The sequence below is a fragment of the Carlito syrichta genome, unplaced genomic scaffold (assembly GCF_000164805.1).
Source record: "Carlito syrichta isolate Samal-C Ts95f unplaced genomic scaffold, Tarsius_syrichta-2.0.1 Scaffold301859, whole genome shotgun sequence".
In the NCBI taxonomy this organism is placed as follows: Eukaryota; Metazoa; Chordata; class Mammalia; order Primates; family Tarsiidae; genus Carlito; species Carlito syrichta.
In genome coordinates, this window is record NW_007245955.1 from 406,950 (window position 1) to 421,167 (window position 14,218).

General features: G+C 40.9%; 1 protein-coding gene across 1 annotated transcript; it reads left to right on the top strand.

Annotated features, from left to right (window-relative positions):
• The first annotated feature begins 3,734 nt into the window (after positions 1-3,734).
• LOC103257771 (cilia- and flagella-associated protein 44-like) lies at positions 3,735-12,414 on the top strand. The gene is made up of 3 exons (XM_008055473.2): positions 3,735-3,846; positions 11,692-11,796; positions 12,248-12,414. Exons 1-3 carry the CDS (start codon positions 3,756-3,758, stop codon positions 12,412-12,414), a joined length of 363 nt encoding a protein of 120 aa, XP_008053664.2. The 5' UTR covers positions 3,735-3,755.
• Positions 12,415-14,218: the final 1,804 nt, after the last annotated feature.

Sequence of the window (14,218 nt, forward strand, 5' to 3'; positions counted from 1 at the left end):
GGTTGGTCTTGAACCTGCAGGCTCAGGCAATCTACACACCTCAGCCTCGCAAAGTGCTGGGATTACAGGCTGAGCCACCGAGCCTGGCCAGGGTTCCAGTATTTTATCCATACTGTATACAACCTGACATTAACTGGATTTGTTTCTTGATACCAACTTACTTTTTGTTGTGGTTCAGCTACTTTGTTTACAGAGTGCTTCAGTTACCGTCATTGTTTTTTACCCATCTTATGATTGTCTTATGAATAAATTATAGGCTCTTTTTATTAGGACTTACATCCAGTTAATATTCGGTTATAGTATGTTAAAAATAAATGTATTTAGAACAAAGAAGACTAAAAGGTAGAGAGTGAGCTCATCAAGCTTACGTGTGATGGCAAGCAAGCAAGATTCTAATCATTGAGAGGAAATGACCTGTCATTCCTGGCTTTATAGGGGGGGCATTAACCAAGGAATGTGGATGGCCTCTGGAAGCTCAGAAGGACTCTTGGACAACAGCCAGCAAGAAAAAAAACAAGGATCGCAGTCCCACAACCACATGGGATTGAATTCTGCCAGCAGCCTAAATGAGCCTGGAAACAGATTCTTCCCCAGAGACTCCAGAAATGAAGGCTGCACTGTCAGCACTTTGGTTTCAACCATGTGAGACTCTAAGCAGAGAACCAGCTGAGTCACACTCGGCCTGGACTTTTGATCCACAAAACTGTGAGATAATAAATGGATGTTATTTAAGCTGCTAAATTTCTGGCAGTTGTATGGCAGCAAACGAAAAACAATACCTGTTTACAGAGCTAAGTGTGAAACTCACAGACTAAGAATTTTCATTTAGCTCTCAACTGGTGAGCAGCAATAGACTATCTGTTCAGTTTTGTTGGCAAACCTAGTAACCACCTTGCCTTCACTTATTTGAGGCCTACATCACGGCACTTAGTAGTTTGATTTCTTTTCAATACTTTAAATGTTGATTTTTATCAAAGAAATCATTATTGATGGTCATCACTTCAGTCATAACTATCAGACCATCCTAGCTCTAGTCAATCTCAGATGGATCTGGATCAGTGACCTAGAAGAGACATTTATTCTGAGTCCATTTTCTTTTTTTTTTTTTTTTTTGAGTTGAAATCTTGCTCCGTCGCCCAGACAGGAGTGCAGTGGCACGCTCCTGGCCATTGCAGCCTCGACCTGCTGGGCTCCGGTGATCCTTCCGCCTCAGCCTTCTGAGTAGCTGGAACTACAGGCGCGCGCTACCATGCCCAGCTTATTTTTTGATTTATTGTAGAGATGAGGTCTCACCAAGTTGCCCGGGCGGGTCTTGAACCTGCGGGCTCAGGCAATTCACTCACCTCGGCCTCCCAAAGCTCGGGATTACAGACTGAGCCACCGAGCCCGGCTCTGAGTCCATTTTCAAAGAGAATTGTTGGTTTCTACTTCTTGAATTATAACTCAAGGTCAAAGGCTATATATTGTTCTTCTTTGTAGCCTCTGCAGTGCCTACCACAATATAGTTTATATATAAATATGCTCAATCATTGTAAGAATTACATTGACTTAAATTATGAGGAACCTTAAAAGCAAGGGAGAAAATGGAATTTAGGTATGCTGGTGACTATCTGAACAATTTTACTCACAGTATGTGGCAATTTATTTATTTATTTATTCATTTTTTGAGTTGGAGTCTCACTCGGTTGCCCAGACTGGAGTGCAGCGGCCGCTCCCGGCCACCGCAGCTTCGACCTGCTGGGCTCCGGCGATCCTTCTGCCTCAGCCTTCTGAGTAGGTGGAACTACAGGCACGCGCTACCACACCTAGCTATTATTTTATTTTATTTTATTTATTGTAGAGATGAGGTCTCTCCAAGTTGCCCAGGCGGGTCTTGAACCTGCGGGCTCAGGCAATCCACTCACCTCAGCCTCCCAAAGCGCGGGATTACAGGCTGAGGCACCGAGCCCGGCTTATGTGGCAATTTATAATCAAGCTCTGTGATAATTGGCATTGCCTTGCACAATTCATTCTTTTTTTAATCAATTGCTTATTATAAACATAGAAAATAAGCCTGTGTGTCCAAAAGTGGAAGGGAGAAGGGATATACTGAATGATAGAGCTTGAATTTGAAGATTTTTGCTGCTTATAATTTTTCTATCATTTCATTCCTAACTTCACCCTCCAAACCCCAAAGGGCATATATTCTATAATCAGGTGGAAGGAAGGAAGAAAGGAAGAGAGAACAGCTTAAAAAAAAAAAGCACCATTCACACAATTTTTAAAAGTTAAAACACTATCTTGATAACCCAGAAAAATGGCTTCAAAGTACTAAACACAAAAATTTAATGACATGAGTATTATGTTAGGGCATATCTTTCTTGATTATAGTTTATAACATAACTACTTGAACAATGTACTATGTCCCCCAAACCAAGAAAAACCATCATTAATATGTCACTGCAAGAAAACAGATGGCATGACCCCTAATGCCCAGTTGAAGGGAGGCAGTAGCTATACTGTACTCTCCACTGACCATATAGTATATATCATATCTGTGTTTGACATACTAGTCCATCTTTAGACACCAGGAAGATATAATAATGTACTAATTCAATTGATCCTCATAACAACCTTGTAAAGTTTGCTTCTTCATTCCCATTACAGGTGAGGAATTGATGTAAAGTTTAATTAGCTAGCTACATGTCAATACTGGAATTCAAACCCTAATCTAACCATAAATCTGATCCAAATAGAATTTTTGTTCTATTTGCCAGTCATGTCGTAGAAAGATGTTGAGGAAGCATGAGCTGTTTAGTATAGAAAAGTGATGACTTGGAAGGTATAAGAGGTGTCCTGAAGTACACAAAGAGCTGCAATATAGACAGAGAACAGAGCAAACCTGATGTGCCACTCCCCTCTTAAAAACCTTTTAACGGCTTTTAATTGTGATAGAAAAAAGTCTGAATTTCTTAGCAAACCTCAGAGACAGCCTTGTGATCTGCTACCTGCCTTCTCAAGTATCTGTTTCACTCTCCTACTCTAGCCAATAGACTGCTTGCAGCCATTCGAAGGTGCAACCCTCTCTCTGACGTTCCCTGTGCCTAATGTGCTCTCTCATTCTATGCCTGGCTACCTCCTAATTAATTATCCTCCATGTCTCAAACATGTGGGATAACCCCAAAACGTGGTGTAGACTTCTTGCTGTGCATGCCCACAGAACCCTGTTTTTTCCTTTTTGTAGCACTCATCATTTGTTTGCTTTCTAAACAAGCTCCCTAAAGTTAGGGGCCATATTTCTCTTGTTCAGTATCGTAACTTAGTGCCAAACTGAAGACTTGTTACATCGTAGGTGTGCTCAACAGATATTTTAACATTAAAGTTGATAAGTAACACCAAGGGAATTTGATAATAGGAAGAGAAAGAAGGAGGGATGGACCAAAGGAAGGATGGCAGAAGATTATTTTTAGTAATGGAGCATTTGGGGAAAAGATGGACTTGGGTGATGTGTTCCACTGTGGACCTCTGGAAACCCATAGTGCCCCACAATGACAAGTTTACTGGAAAAAGGATATCTGTAATTATAATTTGCTGTTTTGCAGAGGTCTCTGATGGTGGTTGCACCATCCTGGTGATGGGTCATCTTGGATACTGTGCAAACATAGGATTATTGACATACATGGTGCTTGGTGCTTGTGAAATTGTCTAGGGAGAATAATCTGTTAATTTCTATTTTACAGCATTGTCCGTTTATCTCAATTTTGCACTCAGAGGAAATGAAGGAACCGGGTGATCAGGATACTGATGGAGACAAATCGGATAGATCAAAGAGTGATGGGAAGTGGTCTTCTAAATCTGAGTCAAGACGTAAGTAAAGATAACGATAGATGAGGGGAAACAAAGAAACCCAGAATTTATTTATAAAAATTTGTGTATTTATTCTTACATGTTTAAACTTCATTACCTTCAAAGTGCTTTCTGTTTGATGCAATACACCTGTCGAGATGCTTTCTCCACTGCTCAAAACAGTTTTTGAACCTGTTGGTTTGGATGCCTTTTAGTGCTTCTGCCATTTTTGGCTTCACCTCTTCCACCTCAGCAAGGCATTTCCCTTGGAGGACTTTTTTCATCCAGGGAAACAAAAAAAGTCACTTGAGGTAAAGTTGGGTGAAGAGGGAGGGTGGGGCACAGGGGTCATGCCCTTTTTAGTCATAAACTGCTGAGCACTCACCACAGTGAGGGCAGTGCACTCATAAATCACCTGTCACAAAAAGGGCAAACATGTTTAAAGAACCTCCCCCCCAAAAAATTAGCTGAAGTTGAACACAACCTCTCACAGCAACACTAGCTGGTACACTGATGCCAACAGATTCCTAGAACACTAGCATGGGAAGCCTGTTCTACAAGGGCCTGCTCTCCAAAAAATAATTCTGTTTTTTTTTGGGGGTCCTCCCTCATATACACATATATTTTTTATTATGAAGTTTAAGTAAACACTTAAACTATAAATCAATTTTTTAAGTAGAACAAAAAGAGCAGTGTTTCATGAAATATATTTCTCACACTCCCTTTTTTCAGAAAAGTGCAGCAAAGTGGACTCCACAAAATTATGGAGTTAACTAAGAAAAAAGATTACATGAGGTCCAGGAGTTGGGAGATTCAAAATAGGTGAAAGGCAAGAGACTGTCTAAGATGGCACTTGGCAGCCATCCAGAGAACAACTAGTTATGACTAAAGCAAGTGAGGGAGAGCTTTAATCTGCAGAAAAGGTTAAAATATTAAATAGCCGATTGCCTGACTGGTACATGTGGAAAATTGAATTGAGTGGAATTTTATAGAATTATGACAAGATGTGGGAAGATTTAGCCAGAGATTACAGAAAGTTAAAAAAGTGAAAATAAATGAGAGAATTATTAATTTTAGAAAAATGAGTTCAAGAAGAAAATAAAATAATACATTTTTAGCTTAGGAATGAACAATATTAAACAGTATACTAAAAACAGTAAACAAAACCTGGTGTGGTGGCTCACACCTGTAATCCCAGCACTTTGGGAGGCAGAGGTGAGAGGATTGCCTTGAGTACAGAGGTTTGAGACCATCCTGGGCAACTTGGTGAGACCTCGTTGCTGCAATAAATCAAAAAATTAGCTGGGCCTGGTAGCAAGTGCCTGTAGTTTCAGCTACTTTGAAGGCTGAGGCAGAAGGATCGCCTGAGCCCAGCAGGTCGAGGCTGCAGTGGCCATGAGCATGCCACTGCACTCCAGCCTGGGCGACAGAGTGAGACTCCAACCCAAAAATAAAAAATAAAAATAAAATAAAAACAGTAAACATGGATTTTGCAATAATTTTGTAGTGTTTTAATTATATTGAGAAAGATAGCAAGTGGTAATAGAGATTTAAAATTCTTATCACCCCTGTTAAACACAGTCTAGAAGTGATTAATCAAGAAAGAGCAGTGTATCTATATTATTTAGAAATATGGAGGTAAATACCAGAAGAAAAAAGATCAAAAGCTAAAATGACTGCTTCTCGAGAAATAGAGAAGGTTATTAACCAGGGACAGCTGGGTATTTTTAAAATAAATCTTTTAGTACTACTTGCCTTTTTAAAATTGTGGATGCAAATTTCAACAAAAATAAAAATACTCTTCTAAAAAGTAAAAGAAAAATAGGTGAGATAATTTTTAAAGAGTATGTATCTGAGTTTATGGGACAGAAATGGTTTACTTGTTTGACTCCCCTACAAAACTTGAAGTTCCTTAAGAGCAGCAGAGTCTGTGTTTTAATCATTTATTTCCAGCTCCTGGCACATAGAAGTTACTATCATCTCTGCACATTTGGTCTAGATTTCTCTGCTAATTTTTTTTTTTTTCTTTTTGAGTCAGAGTCTTATTTTGTTGTCTAGGCTGGAGCGCAGTAGCACAATCATGGCTCAGCACAGCCTCGACCTCTTGGGCTCAGGTGATCCTTTTGCCTCTGCCTTCCATCCAGAGGCACATGCCACCATGCCCAACTTTTTTTTTTGGTAGAGATAAGGTCTTGCTATGTTGCCTACACTGGTTTCTAACTTCTGGACTCAAGCAATCCTCTCACCTCAGCCTCCAAAGTGCTGTGCTTACAGGTAAGAGTCACCGTGCCTGGGCTGCTAAGTCTTTAATGAATGTTTTTGATATAATGTAGTGGAAAGAGAGCTGGACTTTGGTTTTGAGTCCTGGGTCTACCACTTAGAGATACTTGATCTTAGAGAAATGACTATACCTTTCTAAGCCTCAGTATTCTCACCCATTAACGCAATCATTTTGAGTCACTTGGGAATTAATCACCTAACCTGTGGAAGAATTCTATAGACTGCAGTAGAAGAGAAAATGAGGAATTTTGTAACTACGATTTTTAAGGGATAGCTGGCTCTTTTTGACTGAACATCATGATGTTAGGTATCTTAGTGGAGTCTTGATCTTTTCATGTTCTAATCCTAAATATACTTTCAGAAATTTAATTTTGTCTGTCTACTTAGAGGAGATCAGGTTCTGGGAAAATCAATAATACACAAAATTTGCATTACATTATTTTAGTCTATCTCAGACATGTTTTGTGCACCTACAGTTTCTCCACATTACATTTTATTTTAGGAATTTCTCTTCTAAATTTGGACTCTTGCAACATGGATTTCTATTTAAGTCTTCCGGTCTGGGTCTCCCTCCAGGACACCACTAGAGACATCTTTCCAAAAAGTGTGGTTATAGCACTTGCCTCAAAAACTTTAACTTGTTCCTTTCTTGTTTTTCCACTTCCACTTTTCTGAACTCCCCATATTTCTCTCTCTCCCTCCCTCCTTGCCCTCCCCTGCCCTCTACTCCCCCTTCCCTCCTTGCCCCTTCTCTCCCATATCCCTTTCCTTCCCCTCCCCTCCCTTCGTCTCCATCCCTTTCAACAAGGTCTTGCTCTGTTGCCTAGGCTGAAGTACAGTGGTGTGATCTTGGCTCACTGCAGCCTCCCTCCCCTGAGCTCAAGCAGTCCTCCTGCCTCAGCCTCCCAAGTAACTAAGACTACCAGTGTGTGCCACTACACCTAGCTAGTTTTTTAAATTTTTTGTAGAGTCAGGGTCTTGCTATGTTTCCCAGGCTGGTTCCAAACTCCTGGCCTCAAGCAGTCCTCTCACCTCAGCCTCCCAAAATGCTGGAATTACAGGCATGAGTCACCAGCACCCACCCTACACACCCTACATTTCTGACACAGGGTTGTCTGCTTTTTGGTTTCAAGTACTTGGCAGTGTTTTCCTGGATGCTGCTCTCAACTTTCCCTGGATAGATTTTATGATAACGAACTTCTGTCTAGCACTGCCTAAGGACCTCCTTTTCTATTTTTTTTTTTTTTTGAGTCGGAGTCTCACTCTGTCAACCAGACTGGAGTGCAGTGGTCGCTCCCGGCCACTGCAACCTCGACCTGCTGGGCTCCCACGAACCTTCTGCCTCAGCCTTCCGAGTAGCCGGAATTACAGGCGCGCACTACCACACCCGGCTGATTTTTTGATTTGTTGTTGAGATGAGGTTTCGCCAAGTTACCCAGGCGGGTCTCGAACCCGCGGGCTCAGGCAGTTCACTGGGCTTCCCAAAGCGCGGGATTACAGGCTGAGCCACCGAGCCCGGCCAGGACCTCCTTTTCTTATGTCAGATCCTCTTACGGTAAGGGCAGGCCTTCTCAAGTGTGTCTGGGCCCTGTGCTCAGCTTGTAAATTAGTTCATACATCACGGGTGTTTTGTTTTGTTTTTTGTCGAGTTGGAGTCTCCCTCGGTCGCCCAGACTGGAGTGCAGTGGCCGCTCCCGGCCACCGCAGCCTCGACCTGCTGGGCTCCGGCGATCCTTCCGCCTCAGCCTTCCCAGTAGCCGGAATTACAGGCATGCGCTCCCACGCCCGGCTAGCCGAGACCTCGTCTCTACAACAAATTAAAAAAAAAATTAGCGGAAGGATCGCTGGAGCCCAGCAGGTCGACGCTGGGGTGGCCGTGAGCGTGCCACTGCATTCCAGCCTGGGCCACATAGTAAGACGCCAACTCAAAAAAAAAAAAAAGAAAAGAAATTTAGGTCAAGTGTACCAGCCAGACCAGCTACCGGTTCGCACAGGGTAAAGGACTGAGTTATTGATTTTTGATTCTTATCAAAGGACTGAATTATTGCTGGCCTTTTATAATAATTTAGGAAGTATTTTGTTCCCTTCTATTTTTAGAAATATTTTGTGTAGAATTGGTATTGTTTCTTTAAATATTTGGTAGAATTTACCAGTGAAGCTATCTGGGCCTTGAGTCTACTTAATGGGAAAATTTTTACCATGAATTCAATGGTTTTTACCAAGTTTTGCAAGTTTGTGTCTTTCATGGAATTTGTACATTTTTTCTAAATTGTCAGATTTGTTGGCATGACTGTGTAGAATCTGGTTTCACTCCTGATATTGGAGATTTGTATTGTTCCTTTTATTTCTTGAGTGGTCTAGCTAGGAGTCTATCAATATTATTGATCTTTTCAAAGAGTAGGGTTTTGGCTTTGCTATCCCTATTGTTTGTTGACTTTTTATTTCATTGATTCCTGCTCTTTTTTTTTTTTGAATTGGAGTCTAACAATGTCGCCCAGACTGGAGTGCCATGGCTGCTCTCAGCCACTGCAGCCTCGACCTGCTGGGCTCCGGCGATCCTTCCGCCTCAGCCTTCCAAGTAGTTGGAACTACAGGCGTGCGCCACCTCACCTGGCTAGATTCCTGCTCTTTTCAAAAATTATATTATTTATTGCTTTTATTACTTCCTTTCCTTTCTTCTACTTACTTTGGATTTTTTTTTTCATTTTCTAGTTTTTCAGGTGGAAATATAGATTTTTTTTTGACTTTTTTCTTTTATTATATATGTATTAAAAGCTATAAATTTCCCTCTATGTACTACTTTAGCTCTATCCTGCACATTCTGATATGTTGTATTTTAACTATAATTAAATTTGAAATATTTTCTAATTTCCTTTGTTAATATCTCCCTGACCCATGCATTACTTTTTACTGTGTTGTTTAATTTTCAAATATTTGAGGATTTTTCCCAGGTATCTTATTGTTATTTGTTTCTAATTTACATTTGTTGTGATCAGAGGATATATATATTCTATGTGATTTCAATCTTTTTAATATATTAAAACTGGTCTTATGTCCCCGCTAAGTGATCTGTCTTGGTAAATTATCCATGTGTGCTTGAATGTGCACCTTATATTTATAAATATCAAATCAGAATGGTTACTAGTGACCTTCATATCATCCAAGTCTTTATTAAATTTTTGACTAGTTCTATCAATTGCTGAAAGCCATGTTACTATAATAATAATGTTATACTGTGAAAAGTTATAATTTCTGAAGCAACCACTTAAAAAAAAGAATTGCTAAAAAGTCAACAGAAATTAAAATAAAATTCCAAAGAATAAATAATTTCAAAGAATAAGAATAAACAATCTAAAAGAAAACAAGGAAAGTGAAACAGAGGGGAAAAGGAGAGACGGGAGGAGAAAAACAGAAAATGCACTATCGAATGTTATTTGTTAATTGTACATGTTAATGTTATTAAAATCCAACCATATCAGCCGGGCTCAGTGGCTCAGCCTGTAATCCTGCGCCTTTGGGAGGCTGAGGTGAGTGGATTGCCTGAGCCCGCGGGTTCGAGACCCACCTGGGCAGCGAGACCTCATCTCTACAATAAATTAAAAAATCAGCCGGGCGTGGTAGCGCATGCCTGTAATTCTGGCTACTGGGAAGGCTGAGGCGGAAGGATCGCCGGAGCCCAGCAGGCGAGGTTGCGGTGGCCAGGAGCGGCCACTGCACTCTAGTCTGGGCGACACAGTGAGACTCCAACTCAAAAAAAAAGAAAAAAATCCAACCATATCAATAATTGCATTAATTTCCATCAGTGACACAACCTTTCTTCCAGGCTCAGAATATCCATTATTTTTATTATTTATTCTCCTTCTTTTGTGTTCATTCTTTTTTTTTTTTTTTTTTTTTTTATTTAGAGTTGGAGTCTCACTCTGTCGCCCAGGCTGGAGTGCAGTGGCACACTCACGGCTACCCCAGTGTCAACCTGCTGGGCTCTGGTGATTCTTCTGCCTCAGCCTTCCAAGTAGCTGGAACTACAGGCGCATGCTACCACACCCAGCTAATGTTTTGATTTACTGTAGAGAAGAGGTCTCACCATGTTGCCCAGGCTGGTCTCGAACCCATAGGCTCAGGCAATCCTCTTGCCTTGGCCTCCCAAAGTGCTGGGATTACAGGCTTGAGCTACCCTGCCCAGCCTGTATTGATTCTTAATTCCTTTATCAGCGATCACGTCATTTTAGCCTTAGCCTTTAACTCATCTACTAGTTTTAACTTCTTTCCCAAAGAAGGCCAGCAGTTGAAAGAATGTTAAGTTTTTAATACCATGATCTTGAGATAAGGAAATAGTCTTTGGTTGCCTTAGTCACAAGAAAGAGCTAAGGTATTATTAGAGAGTAGTTCCCCAGAGACCTCCCTTAGGGACTACAAACTGTGTTTGAGGCATTTAGGTAACCAGGATTATTTTCTTCACATCCTAATTCATGAATCCTGAGAAACTCTGTCTTATTGTCCAGCTAATTGGCTCAGATGGGCTTTTCTTTCTTAGTCATATCAGTCTTGGGCCTTTTCCTAATCTTTTAGCCTTGCTTCAGATAGGTCTATTAGGTAGCTCTAGTAGTACACTTGCCATTTCTTCCTTGTTCTTCTGAAAGTTCATCCAGTCCTATCTTTCACCTGCTTGACATTGTATATTTTAACCATATCCATGATTGGGAATATTAGCTTATACCTGGAGTCCTTCTGTTCCCATCCCAATTCTCATTCCCAGCTTATCCTGAAGCCAATATTCTTTTTTTTCCCCCGCCCCCTGAATCCAATATTCTAACTTATTCCTGGCATATCACTTCCAAGAGAAATAAGCATACTTAGGGATCACTATTCTTCAGTAAACCTTGTTTGTCTTTAACATAACAAGTCTTCTATAAAAGTTGGTAAAATTGAAGTGAATCAAGTTGAAATTGTAATAGCAGCATACTAACTTCTCTTTTTTCTTTATCTTTTATTTCCCTGTAAGTATGCAATGATAGGAAATAGACTGGAAATGAAGTAACAATGGAGAATAACAAATAGAAAATGCTTTTTCATTTTGTAAAGTAACAAGAATGACCAAATAAAATTCTTCTAGTAATTTTTGAGTATGTATTAAAACTTATTTGGCCAGGCTTGGTGACTCAGCCTGTAATCCCAGCACTTTGGGAGGCCAAGGTAAGTGAATTGCCTGAGCCCACGGGTTCGAGATCAGCCCAGGCAACTTGGCGAGACATTGTCTCTACAATAAATCAAAAATTAGCCGGGCATTGTAGCATGCGCCTGTAGTTCCAGCTACTTGGCAGGCTGAGGCGAAGGATCACTGGAGCCCAGCAGGTTAATGCTGGGGTGACCGTGAGTGAGCCACTGCGCTCCAGCCTGGACGACAGAGTGAGATTCCAACTCAAAAACAAAAATAACAAAAACAAAAAAAAGCCTTATTACATCTAGAGTACAGCAAATTGGAAGTTTTAGCTACTTTGAAAATAAGAAAATGTTAATTCAAAATTTAGAAATTGCTAAGACAAATTATAATAGCTCCTAATAAAGAAGATAATATATTTTCAAAAGATGCCACAGATGAAACATTTACTGAGGGGGAAGAAGACTCAGATGAGGAACTTTTGGAAGGAAGTTTGGGTTCATCTCAAGATGACAATTTGGAAAGCACTAGAGGTAGGTATTATTAGTTTTCTATCAGTAATTGTCATTGTCTTAAAGATAAAGATAGTCCAGACACATTGAACCATTATAAATCCATAAAAAGAAAAATATGCAGGATGTGTGAGAATGATAAAAGGACAAGTATTGCACACATATTGGTAGAGCAGTTTAACAGCTCTGGAATTGTATATTTCATTCCTGAGGGTCACATACAGAACTCTCATATTTGGTCTTCTGGATTTTGAGAAGGTCTGAAAAGTACTCCACTACAGATTAGTGAGAGTTCTACACACGGGCATGGTGGCTTTCCTCCCATGCTCATTGGTGGGTGCATCCTATGTTCAGGCCGGTGTAGTATTTAACTGCTAGAGTGGTGCAGCCTATGTACATTCCTCCTGTCTCTGGGAAATACATTTTGGATTCACCAGACACTCTTCTTAGTTAAAATATTTCAATTTTTTAGTATCTCAGGAAACCCCTGTCCCATCTGTGGAAGTGGCAAAGGAGGAAGTTAAGAAGAAAATAGCAGAGAGCTTCTTCTATGATTATACAGAGCTTGTTTCAATGCCCTTTGTGACTCCGGATTCAAGGTTACCACTGGATCTTCTCACGCTTGTGTATCCACTCTAGTTGAAATACGTACAGTTTGGGGATTTTCATTTCTTAGGTCAGGGATTGGCAAACTATATCCCATGGATCAAGTCTGTCTTCCTGCCTGTTTTTGTAAATAAAGTTTTATTGTGGCATGGCCACATCTATTTGTTTACATTTTGTCTATGGCTGCCCTCCCACTTCAAGGGCAGAGTTAAGTAATTGTGAGAGAGGCCATATGACACACAAACCCCAAAGTATTTACCACCTGCCTTTTACAGAAAAAGTTTGCCAACCCTTGTCTTAGAAATTCTAAGGAGCTTGGTCCTTAGAGAATGGTAGAAATGAATGATCTTAATATAAACTGCGCTTTTATTTGATGCCACACAACATAAAGAGAAATGATATTTTCCTGGCTGTTTTTGTGGAAAAGGGTGAAGTTCATGAGATATGATGTGAAGGAGACCAGAAGCCCTCGTATTCCCATTTACTTCCTCTACCAACCTGGACTTTCTTTGCAATGCTTGTCAAATTACATCACTGATTTCCCCGCTGGGCGTGGTGGCTCAGCCTGTAATCTCAGCACTTTGGGAGGCTGAGGCGAGTGGATTGCCTGAGCCCTCAGGTTCGAGACCAGCCCTGGAAACTTGGCAAGACCACGACTCTACAATAATAAAAAATTAGCCGGGTGTGGTAGTGCACGCCTGTAGTTCTGGCTACTTGGAAGGTTGAGGCGGAAGGATCACCGGAGCCCAGCAGGTCAACGCTGGGGTGACTGTGAAAGTGCCACTGCACTCCATCATGGGTGACACAGTGAGACTCTGACTCAAAATAAATAAATAAATAACTGATTTCCGATCTTGAAACACTGATGTGCTGTCATCAGATATTAGTACTTTCACATTATGTATCAGATGAGTTCTCAGAGAATATAACCCTGAGGAAATAGGGAACAAAATATGAGGTTTTAATTGGTCTGGAGATTAGAGTTTGTGAATATATGCAGAAGTGGGAATTATTGACAAGGGGATTTAGTGTTTGTCATCACTTTATGATGTTAGGTTTGCAAGGAGAATAGTTAGAACACAGTTTCCATTGAGGTCCTTAGCTAGTAATTTAGTATGCTTGCCTTTGGATGGGTAGGGGTTATCACCATATGGTCTAAACCATATGGCTTATAAAAGGTATACTTACAGCCGGGATCGGTGGCTCAGCCTGTAATCCCACGCCTTTGGAAGGCTGAGGTGAGTGGATTGCCTGAGCCCGCGGGTTTGAGACCCGCCTGGGCAACTTGGTGAGACCTCATCTCTACAATAAATCCAAAATTAGCCGGGCATGGTAGCACACGCCTATAGTACCAGCTACTCAGAAGGCTGAAGTGGAAGGATCGCCGGAGCCCAGCACATCCAGGCTGCGGTGGCTGGGAGCGTGCCACCGCACTCCAGTCTGGGCGACAGAGTGAGACTCCAACTCAACAAAAATAAAATAAAATAAATAAAATAAAAAAACAAAAGGTGTACTTACAGAGAGAGGGTGGCATACTGACTCAACTTTGCTTTTTACGTAAAAACATAAAAATAGAACATGTTGTTAAATTCCAGGTGTAACTAAACTAATTCACCCTGAATCATTTTGTAACCTGGAATTTTTTTCTCTCTAGAACTTTTGTTTTTGTTTTTTTGGTCTTTGGACAGGTTTCTTTTTTTTTTTAGAGTTGGAGTCTCACTCCGTTACCCAGACTGAAGTGCAGTGGCACGCTCCTGGTCACCGCAGCCTTGACCTGCTGGGCTCCGGCGATCCTTCCGCCTTCCAAGTAGCTGGAACTACAGGTGCGCACTACCAC

Coding starts and splice junctions, on each gene's coding strand:
- LOC103257771 (XM_008055473.2), top strand. CDS start 3,756: ATGAAGGAACCGGGTGATCAGGATACTGATGGAGACAAATCGGATAGA. Junction 3,847..11,691: donor TTCTAAATCTGAGTCAAGAC/GTAAGTAAAGAT, acceptor TATTTTCAAAAG/ATGCCACAGATGAAACATTT. Junction 11,797..12,247: donor CAATTTGGAAAGCACTAGAG/GTAGGTATTATT, acceptor TCAATTTTTTAG/TATCTCAGGAAACCCCTGTC.